This window comes from Mus musculus, chromosome 7 (assembly GCF_000001635.26).
Source record: "Mus musculus strain C57BL/6J chromosome 7, GRCm38.p6 C57BL/6J".
Lineage (NCBI taxonomy): Eukaryota > Metazoa > Chordata > Mammalia > Rodentia > Muridae > Mus > Mus musculus.
In genome coordinates this window covers 43,252,075-43,268,961 of record NC_000073.6, presented here as the reverse complement: position 1 = coordinate 43,268,961, position 16,887 = coordinate 43,252,075, and the positions used below count along the sequence as shown (strand labels likewise).

Genomic DNA, 16,887 nt, shown 5'->3' with positions numbered 1-16,887 from the left:
ACTTAATTTCCTTTGCTACTAAGCCAACAGTGTAACAGCAGCATCGTAGAGTAGTTCAGTGTTTAATTTCTTTCTTTTTTTAAATCAACGAGAATTTAAAGATTTATTTATTTTTATTTTATTTGAGTGTTTGCCTGTATATGTACACACACACACACACACACACACACACACACACACACACACAGTAGGTATGTCTGGTCCCTATGGAAACCAAATGAGGGCCTGTGCATGTGATGGGAACTGAACCCAGGTCCTCTGTAAAAGCTTGCTTGCTTTCTTTCTTTCTTTCTTTCTTTCTTTCTTTTTTAAAGATTTATTTATTTTATGAGTATGAGTACACTGTAGCTAGCTGTCTTCAGACACACCAGAAAAGGGCATCAGATCTTATTACAGATGATTGTGAGGCACCATGTGGTTGCTGGGAATTGAACTCAGGACCTTTGGAAGAGCAGTCAGTGCTCTTAACCACTGAGCCACCTCTCCAGTCCCAGTTTTTAATTTCTTGAGGATACATCTTACTGTACGTCATATTAGCTGTGCTAGTTTGTATTAATACTATCATTTTGAGACCTTTCAGTTTTTGTTATTTTGTGTCTTAGATAACTATGTTTCAGAGCAATTGTGGTTGTGATTGGACTTGTTAAGCATTTCAACATTAACATTGTATGAGTGTGTTGACAAAACAGGATACATGGGGGGGGGGTGCGGGTAAATCTTCTATTCTTAGAGTTGTACTCAGCAGGGTGACACATGATAATCAAGAGTTCTATGTAGCCCTAACTAATTACTGACATCCAAGCCAGGTTGAATAATAAACAACACCTCTAGGGAATTTGTGAAAATATGACAAACAATATCAGGAACAAGAGCCCCCACCCATTCACAGAAGATCCAAAGGCTAACATCATCTGGTACCAGCATGTAAAAAGCACAAAGCTACATACAGATATACTGACATCACATAACTAAAATTAAAACAAATCATTAAACAAATACCTTTTTCACTCACACATGTTTTTCTCGTGTAAGCACTCATTCCTGCAATAAAGCTGTTTAGGGATCCAAAGGGCTACCAACAGTTTTTCCTTATCATGGTTTGTGTCGCCGTCCTTTCTTCCCGGTGGAGACAGGAATGACACGGACACCAAGGCGGGTTCTCGCAGCAACTTCTTTACTTCGGGCTTTTTCCCCTACAGCTCTCTTCCCCAGCAGCTTCTTCTTCCTCGTCCTTCTTGCAGCTTTCTCTCTTACAACTCTCTCCTTCTTCGGCAAGGCCAACAACAACAAAACTCCTATACTCTGGCCGACTGACCTCATCTAGCTCCACCCACCTCATCCAATCAGAATTCACACACGCTCCAGGCACGAGCTCAGGTCAGTCACCGATAGGCTGACAGGTCCAGATCACGAGGAACAGTACAGCCTGCTCACGCCTGCAGCCTCACTGCGCATGCTCGGGCAAGGCAGTAAACATCTTGGCCCATGCGGCCGCACCTGTTTCCCGCAGGTTTGGTCATGTAATGGAAAGACTGTATATTTGCAGTTAGAGAAGTCAGTTCTTCTAAGATTATCATATAATTTGGGTAGATTTAGGAAAGGCTGCTCTGGTGAAGGAATTATTTCAATGGGGGTAGGCTTGAGAGTTTACATCCACCTGCCATTTCTAGTTCCCACTCCCGTGCTACATGCTGCAAGCTGAAGATGTGAGCTCTGAGCTTCCCCTTTTAATTGCAATGTCTGAAACTTGTAATGCTACTTTGACAGTGTGAACCATAAGGCAAATTATACTGCTTTATAAGTTGCCTCAGACATTCTGTTTTATCACAGCAACAGAAAAGGCACTAATACACACCCATAAAGTTTTTACACCTGGATGAGTTTTTTGTGTAATTGAAGTGTAAAATCTAAAAGGGTTAGCTTTTGTTCAGATGTGTTTGCAGGTGCTTAAATAGATGGTTAACACTTGTCAGATTTTTTTTTCTCCAGGATAAATAATCTTACGTACAGAATGTGTGTTGGTTAATGGTCTTACCAAATCCCCTTCATTGTGAGTTCTTTCAGGTCCTCAAACATTATTGTGAAATGTAAAGGCTTTAGCAGATTGATTAAACACTAAAGGTTTTACTCTTGTATAAAGACTACACTGATTCATCCTAAAACATGTAGGATGTACCTTCTCCAAAATTGACCATATAATCGGTCACAAAACAGGTCTCAACAGACACAAGAAGACTGAAATAATCCCATGCACCCTCTCAGATCACCACGGACCAAGGCGGATCTTCAATAGCAACAAAAACAACAGAAAGCCCACACACACATGGAAGCTGAACAATGCCCTAACTCAATAACTTGGTCAAGGAAGAAAGAAAGAAAGAAAATAAAGACTTTTTAGAATTTAATGAAAATGAAGGCACATCATACCCAAACTTAAGGTACACAATGAAAGCAGTGCTAAGAGGAAAACCCATAGCTCTGAGTGCTTCCAAAAAAAAAAACTGGAGAGAGCATACACTAGCACACCTGAAAGCTCTAGAGCAAAAAGAAGCAAATACACCCAAGAGGAATAGATGGCAGGAAGTAATCAAACTCAGGACTGAAATCAACCAAATAGAAACAAAAAGAACTATACAAAGAATCAACAAAACCAGGAGCTGGTTCTTTGAGAAAATCAATAAGATAGATAAACCCTTAACCAGACTAACCAGGGTGCACAGAGACAGTATCTAAATTAACAAAATCAGAAATAAAAAGGGAGATATAACAGAAACTGAGGAAATTAAAAAAAAAAAATCACCAGATCCTACTACAAATGCCTATATTAAACAAAACTGGAAAATCTGGATAAAATGGACAATTTCCTAGACAGATACCAAATACCAGAGTTAAATCAGGATCAGATAAACCATCTAAACAGTCCCATAACCCCGAAAGAAGTAGAAGCAGTCATTAAAAGTCTCCCAACCAAAAAAAGCCCAGGACCAGATGGGTTTAGTGCAGAATTCTATCAGACCTTCAACGAAGACCTAATACTAATACTCTTCAATCTATTCCACAAAATAGAAACAGAAGGAACACTACCCAATTCATTCTATGAAGCCACAGTTCTGTTTAATCAGGAACTTGTCACAATTTCCTTTCAAAAAGGACTTCATAAGAGATCATTTTTCTACTTCTATCATGTTTATGTTCCAAATAGATTTTAAAAACTGGTTGAGTGCATATTAGTTTTAGCTTCAGAAGATATCATGTATATTTGTCATTTAACTATTATAAATTATTTTGATGACTTAAAAATGTCAATACTGAGTTGTTTATTTTAAAATAAATTTTATTACTTCAATAAAAAAAAAGACTACACTGAAATGTAAAACTTTAACACATTTATAGGGCTTCTCTGCAGTATGATTTTTTTTTTCTCATGAAAAACTGATGCTACATGCAAAGGCTATACCACACTGATTACATTCATAGGGTCTCTCTCCAGAATGTGTTCTTTTATGTATTAGGAGACTACTATGATGTGCACAGTCTTTACCACAGTGAGTCCATGTATAAGGTTTCTCTACAGTTGATGTTTTGCATTCAATGACTCCTATTATGTACAAAAGGTTTACCACATTTCTTGCATTCATAGGATTTCTCTCCAGTATGAATACTATCACGATGATGATTACAAAAATGTGCAAAGGCTTCAACATATTTGAGACATTCATAGAGTTTCTCTCCAGCATGACTTTCTTTCATGCCTTTGAAGATGACTGTGCTGTTTAAAGGCTCTATCTCATTGATTATATTTGTAGGGTTTCTCTCCAGTATGTGTTCTTTTATATATCCAAAGATGACTATGATATGCAAAGTCTTTACCACACTGAATACATTCCTAATTTTCCGCTCCAGCATGTGTTCTTTTCTGTATTCAGTCATAACTGGGATGTGCAAAGACTTCATAATATTTAATACCTTCATAGTGCTTCTTTTTAGTATAAATCCTTTCATGGCTTTGAAGATGAATGTGATATGCAAAAGCTTTATCACACTGATTACGTTCATAGAATTTCACGACAGTATGTTTTTTATGTATTCAAAGATGATCATGTTATGCAAAGGCTATACCACACTGATTACATTCATAGAGTTTCTCTCCAGTCTATCTACTTTTATGCATTCAGACATAACTGTATTGTTATCCATATACCAGGATGGAAGACAGAGATGTGGGCTTTTCAGGGTCAATTTAAAAACTGTTAGGTTAGGAGTGGGTGGCTTTTACCTTTCTTTCTCTTGATTGGTTGGTTCTATCTTGAGGGGTATGGTGCCTCTGTGATTGGCTAAGGCTCTGGGGGGTTTGGGGAATTTTTGATAATTAACTATATATGGTTCAAGCTAGGTGGGTGGCTTCTAAAGCTCCTGATTGGCTGCCCATGAGGGGTGGTTTTTTTGTAGAATTGACTTGTTTGGCACTTTTCCAGTTCTGGCAAATACAAACTTAGCTTACTCTCCCAAACTGCCAGATTAAATCCTGCTATGGAACCACTTTGATAACACTTCAAATAACAATTTCTAATATCTGGTTTTTTCTACATTAAGAGATAACTGTGATGTACAAAAGCTTTACCACATTTCTTCCATTCATATGGTTTCTCTGCAGTATGAATACTTCATGATGAAGGCTACAGAAATCCACAAAGGCCTTACCATGTTAAAGAACTGGATAGGGTTCCTCTCCCAGATGATTCCTTTTGTGGTACTGGAGACTACTGAGATATGCAAAGACTTCACCACAGTGATTACATTCATAGGGCTTCTCTCCTGTATGGTGCCTTTTATGGGTTTGGAGACTACTGTGACGTGAAAAGGCTTTACCACATTGATGACATTCATAAGGTTTCTCTCCAGTATGTGTTCTTGTATGCATTTGGAGACTACTGTTTTGTGCAAAGGCCTTATCACATTGATTGCATTTGTAGGGTTTCTCTCCAGTATGTGTTCTTTTATGCATTTGGAGACTAGGGTGTTGTGAAAAGGCTTTGTCACATTGATTACACTTGTAAGGTTTCTCTCCGGTATGAATTCTTTCATGAGCTTGAAGATGACTGTGAGATACAAATGATTTACCACACTGACTACATTTATAGGGTTTCTCTCCAGTATGTGTTCTTTTATGTATTAGGAGATGACTCTGTTGTGAATAGGCTTTATCACATTGATTACATTTGAAGGGTTTCTCTCCAGTATGTATTACTTTATGTGTTTGAAGATAACTGTTTTTTGCAAAGGCTTTGCCACATTGATTACATTCATAAGGTTTCTCTCCAGTATGTGTTCTTCTATGCAAGTGTAAAGTACAGTGATGTGCAAAAGTTTTACCACATTGATTACATACATAGGGTTTCTCTCCAGTATGTGTTCTTTCATGAACTCGAAGATACCTGAGCTGTGAAAAGGATTTATCACATTGATTACATTTGTAGGGTTTCTCTCCAGTATCTGTTCTTTTATGTATTTGGAGACTACTATGACATGCAAGGACTTCACTATGTTGAAAGCCTTCAGAGGGTTTCTCTTGAGTTTGAATTCCTTCATGCTTTTGAAGATGACTATGGTATGTGAAGGCTTTATCACACAGTATGTATTCATACTGGTTCTCTCCAGCAGGATTTCTTTCGTGCCTGCAATAACAATTGGGACATGTAAAATTTTATCACATTCATTACTGATGAATCTTTTTTATCTGTGTCAATTAATTTTACAACTTGGTCTAATTATAAAGTAGAATCGGTTCCTAAGGTTTTATCACATTGTTTAGCCTTCACTGTGAGTGTTTTGCATCATTACAGATACTGATGATGGGATGGGTCATTTATTACATGGCTCACTTATACCAGACTTTTTCTATATAAAGTTTCTCACATATTTGAAGACAACTGCAAGAACTCAGAGCTTTACCACTCTGGTTGCATTCATAATTTTCTTTCTTTTCTTTTCTTTTTTGTAGAACATGATTTTAGTATTTTTAACTGTTAATATTCAAAAGACAGAATAAGTATCTTAAGATATGTTTCGTTGTTATTTCTCCATTTTCATTTCTGATTTTACTAATTTGGATACTGTCTCTGTGCACCCTGGTTAGTCTGGTTAAGGGTTTATCTATCTTGTTGATTTTCTCAAAGAACCAGGTCCTGGTTTTGTTGATTCTTTGTATAGTTCTTTTTGTTTCTATTTGGTTGATTTCAGCCCTGAGTTTGATTACTTCCTGCCATCTATTCCTCTTGGGTGTATTTGCTTCTTTTTTGTTCTAGAGCTTTCAGGTGTGCTGTTAAGCTGCTAGTGTATGCTCTCTCCAGTTTCTTTTTGGAAGCACTCAGAGCTATGAGTTTTCCTCTTAGCACTGCTTTCATTGTGTCCAACAAGCTTTGGAATGATGTGTCTTCATTTTCATTAAATTCTTTTTTTTTTTTTTTTTTTTTTTTTTTTGGTTTTTCAAGACAGGGTTTCTCTGTATAGCCCTGGCTGTCCTGGAACTCACTTTGTAGACCAGGCTGGCCTTGAACTCAGAAATCCGCCTGCCTCTGCCTCCCGAGTGCTGGGATTAAAGGTGTGCACCACCATGCCTGGCATAAATTTTCTTTCAGTGAGTCATACTATATTTGAAAAGTCAAGAAGGACAATCAAAGTTTCCACATTCCTAGTACTCATGGGCATTTCTGCAGTAAGAGTTTGTGGTTTTAGTCTCAATGAAGTTGAAAAACTAAGTGATTAAAAACTTCAGAAAGTCTCCGCAAAGTGAGAGACTACCACATATCTTCTAGTAGTTCTAAGAAAAAGATACTTTGCTTCTTTCAAAATTCCTATGGTCATATGTCCTGTATCCAGTATGATATATGATATACCCACTAAAATAACAAATAAGAGGTTTCCAAGCTGGACGTAGTGGCACATGCCTTTAATCCCAGCACTTGGGAGGCAGAGGCAGGCGGATTTCTGAGTTCGAGGTCAGCCTGGTCTACAAAGTGAGTTCCAGGACAGCCAGGGCTATACAGAGAAACCCTGTCTTGAAACCACCCCTCCCCCCAAAAAAGAGGTTTCCACACCGGATTCACAGTTTGACTTTTTGTTCCTCATAGACATGAAGTGTAGGGGAGGGATTAAGGTTTCTCCACAACAATTCTTAACTCTCATGAACTAACTTCCCTTCTCACTGAACTTAGAAAATTTCAGACAAGTATATGAGTAACAACAGCTTTACTATGTAGTATTTGCTCAGTAGAAGGTTTTGGACATACACATGTCACCTATTCAGTGTGTGTAGAATTTGCAGTATCTGAGTGGTGTGAAAGTACAAGGAATGGCAGTGCTACAGTGTAGCTCTAATGGTCATATGATCCAAATTGTCACATCAGTTACAAATACTGTCGGGCTGGAGAGATAGCTCAGTGGTTAAGAGCACTGACTGCTCTTCCAGAGGTCCTGAGTTCAATTCCTAGCACCCACATCGTGGTTCACAACCACCTATCACGGTATCTGATGCCCTCTTCTGGTGTAGGTGAAGACAGTGACAGTGTACACAATAAATAAATAAATAAATAAATAAGAAATACTGTCATAGAGGAATGCCTTGTAAGCACAAATTAGCTACCTGACATAGAGGTCCATGACTTTATGAGAATTTAATAACCACAAATACAATTAAAGCCATGCTTATTTACACTGTTGCCGATCTTTAAAATTTCCTGAACACATTAAATTTTATTCAGAAGCATATTTGAATCAGGTTTCAAAGAAAGTTTACCTTTGAGTTTGAGGCCAGCCTGGTCTACAGAGTGAGTTCCAGGACAGCCAGGACTACACAGAGAAACCGTGTCTCAAAAAACAAACAAAAACCCTTACCTTCTATATCTTTTATCACTTTGACAATGCTCTTCAATATTATGGTCTTCCCAATTGTATCCTAAAATGTAGTACCAGAAAATGTATGATATATTATTGGAAATTAGGCAAAATTTAAGCTATTATCTTCAGTGAACCATAGAACCATGCCTGCTTCACTCACTTCATTCTTCCTAATTCTCATTCAAGATTACAGAAGAGGATCAATAACCAAGAAACAGTTGCCCCCTTATTTTAAAACTTGAAGAAGATTTACCTATAGCAATGAAGTTCCTGTAGGTCTCCAGCATTACATCTTTGTAAAGTCTCTTCTGAGATGGATCCAGCAAGGACCACTCCTCTTGAGTGAAGTGTACATGCACATCATCAAAGGTCAATGCATCCTAAAATCCCATACATGTGTACAACACAAAGTGTGATAGTGATAACACTGTAATGAATACTTCACTGACAATATATTCATTTGATCTTGATAATCCCCACACATAGCCCATAACAGAGAAATCCTAGGATAATCACCAAATCATTTTAGACGATAACCGGATTATGAGGTGCACCTGTCTTTGTTATGCCCTTTGAACAGCATATCGCCTAGCAAAAGAAATGCTGAGACAGACAGAGAGAGAGAGAGAGAGAGAGAGAGGCAACAGCGGAACAGTATTGAGTATACATCAGAGAAATTGTTTGAACAATTACTAACCAGAAAAAAAATAATGAATACACTGGGTATCTAAGTTCTCATCAGGCAGAGGCACATGTATCTCATTAACTTGAATATCAACCTGGTCTATTAAACAAGTTCCAGGACAGATAGAGGTACCTATTAAGACCCCGTCTCTTTTGCAAAAAAAACAAACAAACAAACAAACAACAACAAAAAGAATCAAACATCAAACAAACAAGAGAGATAGAAAAAAACTCTGAGGTTTTTTCTTTTTCCTGAACTTCCTACAAAGAATTAAACTTCCAGATTAGTTTAATTCTCTATTCATATTCCAGGATCCTGAAATTCCCCAGTTTAAACTGTGACATTAATAAGATGTTACTTAAAGGCAATGGATGTTTAAAGTTATAATGAACAAATGGAAACATTAGCAAAGTAAATGTTTTTCATAAATAAACAACACAGTGCAGGAGAGATGGCTCATTGCTTAATATGTCTTGCTGGTCTCAGACATAGGCCTCACTTGCCAGTACTTACCACGGAAGCTCAGTACTATTCTATTCACTATTCCAAGTTCAGGAGTTCTGAGGCCGTCTTTTGACTATAGGGAGGATCAAGCACACAGAGGTGCATATGCATTCATAGTTATTCAAACATTTCAAATCAAAGACAACATGTAGGAAGAATGTCTCACTCTTAAAATCAAATGAATCAGAAGAATAATTGTGGGTGAATTGCAGAATAACAGCATATGCTTGGCGTGTGCAAAAACATACATTCCATGCCCATAGGCCAATAATATAAAAACGGAAAAGCAAGGTATGTTTAACCATATATAATCCTAGCCCAAGGGAGCCATACAGTTGGATCTCTAAATTCTAGGACTTTCTAGTCTACACATCAACTTTTAGGACATCTAGAGGTACACAGGAAACTCTGTCTTTAGAAACAAAAACAACAGCCAGGCGTGGTGGCGCACACCTTTAATCCCAGCACTTAGGAGGCAGAGGCAGGCGGAATTTTGAGTTTGAGGCCAGCCTGGTCTACAAAGTGAGTTCCAGGACAGCCAGGACTATACAGAGAAACCCTGTCTCGAAAAGCCAAAAAAAAAAAAAAAAAAAAACCAACAAAATTAAAATTATAAAAAATATTAGGATAGCAAAATTGAGTAGGACTGAGTGGGAATTACTTCTAAACTATTGTATTTAATTTAGGGTTAGAGTCTATAATGGTGACAGCACGACAGCATGAGAAAGAAGCTGACTGATCAATTTCAACCACACAACAGTAGATACAAAGAACAGGAAATAGGTTGGGTCTATGGACACTCAAATCCTAACCTCAAAGAGGAATTTCACCTAGAAAAGCTCCTCTTACACAGCTTTAATAAGCTCCTCCCTGCAAACAGTCAGACATCATCCCAGACGGAGATTTTTCAGTCAATTGACTGCATTCTGACTCTGGTCACTGTAAGTTCATGGTCATCCCATGATGAAAATAATTGCTGGGTAACCTCAGTGATTCCCATATTCTGCAACAACTTGTACCCTGTTCAAATGTCCAAGGTCTCTTCTGACACTCAAGGCTTCCCTGATACATCTTATAAACTCAGAAAACAACTTATATCTTTCCAGCATACAGCGGCACAGAATACATATTGTCATCCCAATAGAAAGGAATGGGTACATAAAGAAGATTAAACCAAAGCAAGACAGAACCCCAGAAGGACAAACACCCAATCCTGTAGCTGTGTCTCAGACTCATGCAGCTTCAGGTTCAAAGGACTTAGATGGCCCTACTCCTTCAACTTCTCATAAATCTTCCTCTTTGGTTACTTCCACTCCCTACACACAGCGGTCCATGCAGATGTCTCATCACTCAGATGACTTAAATAGCAAAAACTGAAATATTGAAATCTGCAATAACTGGAAAACATAGATGTGCCAAGAAATGAGGAAAGGCAAGTCTTTTTTGTTTTTTGGGTTTTTTTTTTGTTTGTTTTGTTTTGTTTTTTTTGAGACAGGGTTTCTCTGTATAGCCCTGGCTGTCCTGGAACTCACTTTGTAGACCAGGCTGGCCTCGAACTCAGAAATCCACCTGCGAAAGGAAAGTCTTTAAAGTCAAGAAGAGTAAACTAAAACTTTCTCTACAGAGAGTCCCCAAATCAACAAAAACTCAAGGAACTAATAAAATAATATAGCAAAATTTCAAAGTACCAAACAAAATAGGTGAAGGTCTATCATTTTTTCAGAGGAACAACAATATAATTATAGTTAGTAAAATAACATAACACAATTAGATGAGGGTGGAAATATCCCTAATATCATTGATAAGAGGAGACACAAAGATAGGTCTATAAAAATAATAGTGCTTTTAGAAAAATAATAATAACAATAGAAAAACCACAGAAATATAATCAAAATCAAAGAAATCACTGGCCAGCATGGACCCCGTGCACTCTGGTTCTTTCCTTTACCAATTATAGATATTGTATTGAGGGTAGAGGAGTATCCTGATTGGGAGAGATTTCCTTAAAGCATTCTAATGTTTCAAAAACTGGACGACAACAGTTTTTACTGCTAAAAGTATCTCATTCTCTGATGAGAAAGAAAAGGGTATCTGTTAGGATCACTTAGAAACCCTTTTGTTTCCTATGATTGATGATGATTGGATGTAAGTCTACACCAGAGTGAGGAAATGCACACTTTTCAAAACTAAATGAAAGATAACAAATTATTCAGCTAAAGAGCTTGTTTTGCTCTTTTGAAAACAAGTGTATCCTCAATTTTCTGTTTGTATTTGTGTGAATGACAGAGAATGCTTTCCATGTGTGTACAGGTGACTTACCAGAGAAGTTGTCGGATCCTGTGGATTTGGCATAGCAGGTGTTTGTGAGCCTCCTCACTTGAGAGTTGCTATCTGAATTCAGGTCAACTCCAAGAAGAACACTCACTGAGTGACCTTCCCAGGCCACATAGTATTTTTTATCCCATAAACAAACAAACAAACAAACAAAGATATTGTTTGATCAATAATAGAAACCTAATGAATGAAGAAGTAAATACATGATCCCTGGGAACCTGATGTCTCAGTATTAAGATGTTGGGTATGGGACAAGGTAGGATGCCTCCAGATCTTCCCCAGTCTCTGTTACCTTGGGACCCAATACTCATGGTTGGCCCTAGTGATGCAGCTTCCTCTCCTACTGTCCATGCCTCAGGCAGACACCACAGACAATCCCACCTTTCCACCCTGTAATGGCTGTGTCTGTTTGTCAACTTGACTGTATCTGGAATGAACTACAATCCAGAATTGGAAGGCACACCTGTGATCTTGATCTTGAGGCTGGGAGATACAAGTTTCTGACCTGGATCTTGACATGGAGATCTTGCGGCACAGCAGCCATCAAAAGCCAGCCCATGCCTGTAATCCCAAGAGACTGAGGCAAGGAGATCCCTGAGTTCAAGGTCAGCCTGGGACAAAGCAAGCCCCAGATCCAGGCATGGTGGTACACACCTTTAATCTGGGACACACCTTCTGCTGGAGGCCTACATGAGGACATTGGAAGAAGGAAGATTGGCTCTTCTTCACCTGCTTACATTTACTTGCCAGCACTTTTGTTGGAACCGACTTCTACAGAAAACCAGCTGAAAAAGTAGGCCTATAAAGTGCTGAGGAACTATGAGATTCTTGGACTTCCCTATCACAGCTGACCATTGGTGGGGAGTTGGACTAAAAACTGTAAGTCATCACAATAAATTCCTTCAATATATGAGAGACATTCCATACATTCTGTGCCTCTAGAGAATCCTGACTAATACACATCTCTTCCTGCTGATCTCTGTGTCCTAGCTACAAACTATGGTCAGTCACCCCCTGCTTAACCACGGGCCATACTTACCAGAAGTCTGGGCAGTCTGTACAAAGTCTTATCCCACTATCATTTACCAGTGACTATATTCTTACATTTACCCTTAGCACTAGAACAGAATACCAGGGGAAGCTTCCTCTCCCTGTTTATGCCTTCTGGAGATAATACATACCATCCCTGCTTACCCTTCCTATCCTACCTCAGGTCTGTTCAACCACATGTCATGCTTGCCAGAAGACCAGGTAGGCTGCCCACAGATCTACCAATGCTATCAGTTATCCCAAACTCAATCTTCACAGTTGTCCTAAGCAATGGACCAGAACAGCAGGGTCAACTTCACCACCCTCTTCATATATGAATAGATGATATCCTATGGATAGCTAAGATCATATCTCCCTGGCCTCATCTTCATCAAGCCTCCAACACCAGCAAGCATTCCCACTTGAACACACCAGGCAAGCAGGCCAATAAAATAGCCATCATCCAGCCAACACACTCTGGAAATACAAAGGGCAACCAGAAGCCCAGGAACAAAACTCCCTTGCAAGATGAACCCAGAAATCAAAACCTAGACCGATAATCACCCCAAACCCAGATGCCTAGACACAAGCATAGGCAGATAATCATTAAAACCCAGGGAAACAGGTGAGCAACAGAGCCAAACTATCCTATCCCAACAGATCCTGAATATTTCAACATAGCTGAAAGCACAAGAAAAAGTCCTTAAAACCAACTATATGAAGATGATACAGGTCCTTAAAGTGGCAATGAATACATCCCTTAAAGAAATCCAGGGAAACACAATCAAACAATCCCATGTCTCAGAAACCTAAAAGGCTGAAGATGCAGTTGTTCTAGAATTGATATGCTTTCCCAGGGAGAAATCACTACACTCACAATGAGAACATTAATTAAGAAATATCTTAGCCGGGCCCACACCTTTAATCCCAGGCACTGGGGAGGCAGAGGCAGGCTGATTTCTGAGTTCGAGGCCAGCCTGCTCTACAAAGTGAGTTCCAGGACAGCCAGGGATAGAAGAGAAAAACTTGAAACCCCCCCCTTTTTTTGGTCTTGAAAAGCCAAAAAAAAAAAAAAAAAAAAAAAAAAGGAAGGAAGGAAGAAAGAAAGAAAGGAAGGAAGGAAGGAAGGAAGGAAGAAAGGAAGAAAGAAAGAAAGAAATATCTTGTGCCAGGCGCTGGTGGCGCACGCCTTTAATCCCAGCATTTGGGAGGCAGAGGCAGGCGGATTTCTGAGTTCGAGGCCAGCCTGGTCTACATAGTGAGTTCCAGGATAGCCAGGGCGATACAGAGAAACCCTGTCTCGAAAAAAAAGAAAAAAGAAATAAAGAACTAAATATCTCTTTGAGCACACATGAACTGATCCCTGGCACATATGTAGCAGAGGACAACCTTGTCTTGCCTCATTGGAAAAGGCTGAGCCTAATCCTGGAGAGACCCAATGCCTCAGGGAAGAGGGATAAAGGGAAGGGGGTTGATGTGGGAGTAGGGGTGGAGGAGAGAGCACCATCTCAGAGTAAAAGAAGGGGGTAGGGTGAAGAACTTTTAGAAGGGGTACTGGGAAAGGGAGCAACATTTGGAATGTAAATAAATGAAAGGATTTTAAAAAGGAAGGAAGTATCTCTTTAACACTAGCATGTGTCAAGCACTGGTTACTGCTCAGAGGAGCCAGCCTAGAACAGGCCTCGCATTCCACAGCTGCCATTATCCTCAGTCTCATTTATGTTCAGCCTCCAGGTTACACTTTGAACAATTTAGACAGGGACAGAAGACTGCAAGCCTAGCCACTTAGGCAGAGGGGAGATTTACACACCAAAGACACCTCAGAAGTACTTCTTAAGTCCATCAGAGACCTGAAACAGTGACACAGTCCTAAGTGGAAGATCCCAAAGGAAGAAAAGGACAAGAAAATAAGAGAGTAGTAGGGCAGTGGTGGCGCACACCTTTAGTCCCAGCACTTGGCAGGCAGAGGCAGGCAGATTTCTGAGTTCGAGGCCAGCCTGGTCTACAGAGTGAGTTCCAGGACAGCCAGGGCTACACAGAGAAACCCTGTCTCGAAAAAATCCAAAAGAAAAAAGAAAAAGAAAAAGAAAGGAAGGAAGGATGAAAAAAAGAAGGTACAAAGTACAAAAGTTGGGATGGGAGGTCTCCCACCAGCTATATTTTATTCTTATGCCAAGTCAGCTTCTTAAGAATAATATCATCTTTTATACTCCTTCCAACAGTATATGAAGTCAGCAGGCACTATTACACGATGGGATAAAGTTGGAGCAGTCTGCACAGCTTAATATTGGACTCAAGACATGAGGTGACGTTTACGACTTTCTCATATTAACTCCAAATATATCTTATATCAACACGTTAAAACAAAGTGCAAAAATTGTAGAAGATACTGTAGAAACTAGGCATTTCTGTGTTTGCCATCTTGCCAAGGTTTCCACACACAAGCCCATGCTCCAAAGGCTTGCGAGATGCAGCCCCTGGGCAAAGTTCACCTTGAAGCACAGGGAGGACGGAAACCACAAACAACCTCAAAGGTTGCCTTGTGGAGCTGCGGTTCCCACCCTGCCCCAGGAAGGACTCACCATACTCGCTCCAGTTGTTCAATCGCCTGCCCCTTCCCATTGGAAGCAGCTGCCATATACTCACCATGTCACGGGTTCAGAGCTCGCCTGAATTCCCCTCACGGCACCCAGCAGTAGCACACAGAGCAGGACACACAAACCGCTCAAGCCTCCTCAGCTACAGCATTGAACCACCAACATGGTACCCGGAAGCACCCTCCTCCACTTCTGACTGGCAGGTCAGAATGGAGGCCCTGATTGGTCAGTATGTCTTGAGTGACATAAGCACCTCCTTAAGGTTGTAGTGTGAAGAAGGGACACAGCATAGTGTTTCTTGGCTCATGATTCTGGGCCAATCCTTTTCCAGATAAGTAGGGTGAGAGTTCACTGAAGGGATAAGGCAAGTGGTTGCTGTACCAGGCTTCCGTTCCAGAGATAGACCTTTTCCAGATCTGGAGAGATTTACATTTCAGTAGCACTTGTGCCTGTCCTCTAACCCCCTATCCTTCTTGCTTCCAACACTTCCCTTTCTCCCTCCTGTAATTAAGGCTGATGGCTTGCAGGCTGAGGATTCAACTTGCAGTGAAATAAACTATGTGGCCCACAGGAAAAGGGTGCCCTGAATATTAACAATTAAAGAGAGATTTTTAAGAAACACAAAGATTTTTGTTCGATGGTTTCATTTCAGGTAAATTGCAGCTACATTTCACCTGGCATGTATGAGACTTTACTCAGCCCTGGGAGAAAAGCAAGAAACAGAGGATAAACTCTATGCAACACTATTGCTAGGCAACACAACTTCCTTAGTTGGAGGGGAAAAAACCTCCACAGCTATATTAATAATGGTATTTAGATGAAGATAACTGATAGAATGGATCTCTCTGTATATGTAGTAAGTGGATTTATTGGAATGGCTTGCAAGCTGTGGTCCAACCAGTCCAACAATGGCTGTCTGCAAATGGACAGATGAAGAATATAGTAGTGGCTCAGACCATGTGGCTGGGTGACACTGCTGGTCTTCAGTCTATACCACAATTAGGAAGAAGTAGCCCAGTTTTCAAAAAACTGAGCTTGCTAGTCAGAGGTAAGACATGAAGACAAGGAGAAAGAAGAGAAAGAACTACCACCTTCAATGACCTTTATAAATGCACTCTGCCACTAGAAGCTGTGGCCTACATAAAGATATCTCTTATCACTTTAAAATATCCAGATTTAAAAAGGGGGTTACAACTTAAAAAGATATAATTATGAAAAATCCTTCACAGTACTTGAACTGTCCCCATTTTAGTTAATTCCATGTATTTGACGACCAAGAATAACCATCACAAGAGGCAAGACTGAAGAGCTAAGACAGATTTTGTTCCATTTACAAGCAAGGAGAACCTGGGAGTCATTCCCAAAGTAATTATTTATGTTTAACTTTAAAATTTATTTACTTTTATTGTTTTTTACAGTCCATACTTCATCCTCCTCCCTGTCTGCCCCGTGACCATTCTTCATACCATACCTCCTATCCCCACCTCTGTCTCCAAGAGGATGTCCCCACCCCACAACCCAGCCCCACCAGACCTCCCCAATCTCTGGGGCCTAAAGGCTTTTCATTTTAAGGTGCATCTTCTCTCATTGAGGCCCAACCATGCAGTCCTCTGCTGTATATGTGTCGAGGGCCTCATAACAGCTGCCTGGTTGTATGCTGCCTGCTTGGTGGCTCAGTGTCTTGAGAGATCTCCCGGTCCAAGTCAGTTGAGACTGCTGGTCTTTCCCTGGGACGACCTTCCTCCTCAGATTTTTCCAACTTTCCCCAAATTCAACTATGGGGGTTCCGGGCTTCTGTCCATTGGCTGGGTGCTAGTATCTGCATCTGATCCTTTCAGCTGC

The 16,887-nt window shown here is 39.9% G+C and overlaps 1 protein-coding gene across 2 annotated transcripts; it reads right to left on the bottom strand.

Moving 5' to 3' along the window:
• Positions 1–3,316: 3,316 nt before the first annotated feature.
• Positions 3,317–15,221, bottom strand: Gm35588 (predicted gene, 35588). 2 transcript variants are annotated; one of them, NM_001378676.1, is made up of 5 exons: positions 15,095–15,208; positions 11,405–11,518; positions 8,150–8,276; positions 7,894–7,954; positions 3,317–5,675 (listed from the first exon to the last, which is right to left on the bottom strand). In NM_001378676.1, the coding sequence occupies exons 2-5, from the start codon at positions 11,435–11,437 to the stop codon at positions 4,706–4,708; spliced, it is 1,191 nt and encodes a 396-aa protein (NP_001365605.1). In that variant the 5' UTR covers positions 11,438–11,518; positions 15,095–15,208; the 3' UTR covers positions 3,317–4,705. The 2 variants fall into 2 exon arrangements, with proteins under 2 accessions (NP_001365605.1, XP_011249237.1); XM_011250935.2 differs by lacking the exon at positions 11,405–11,518 and having other exon boundaries at positions 15,095–15,221.
• Between the last annotated feature and the right edge of the window lie 1,666 nt (positions 15,222–16,887).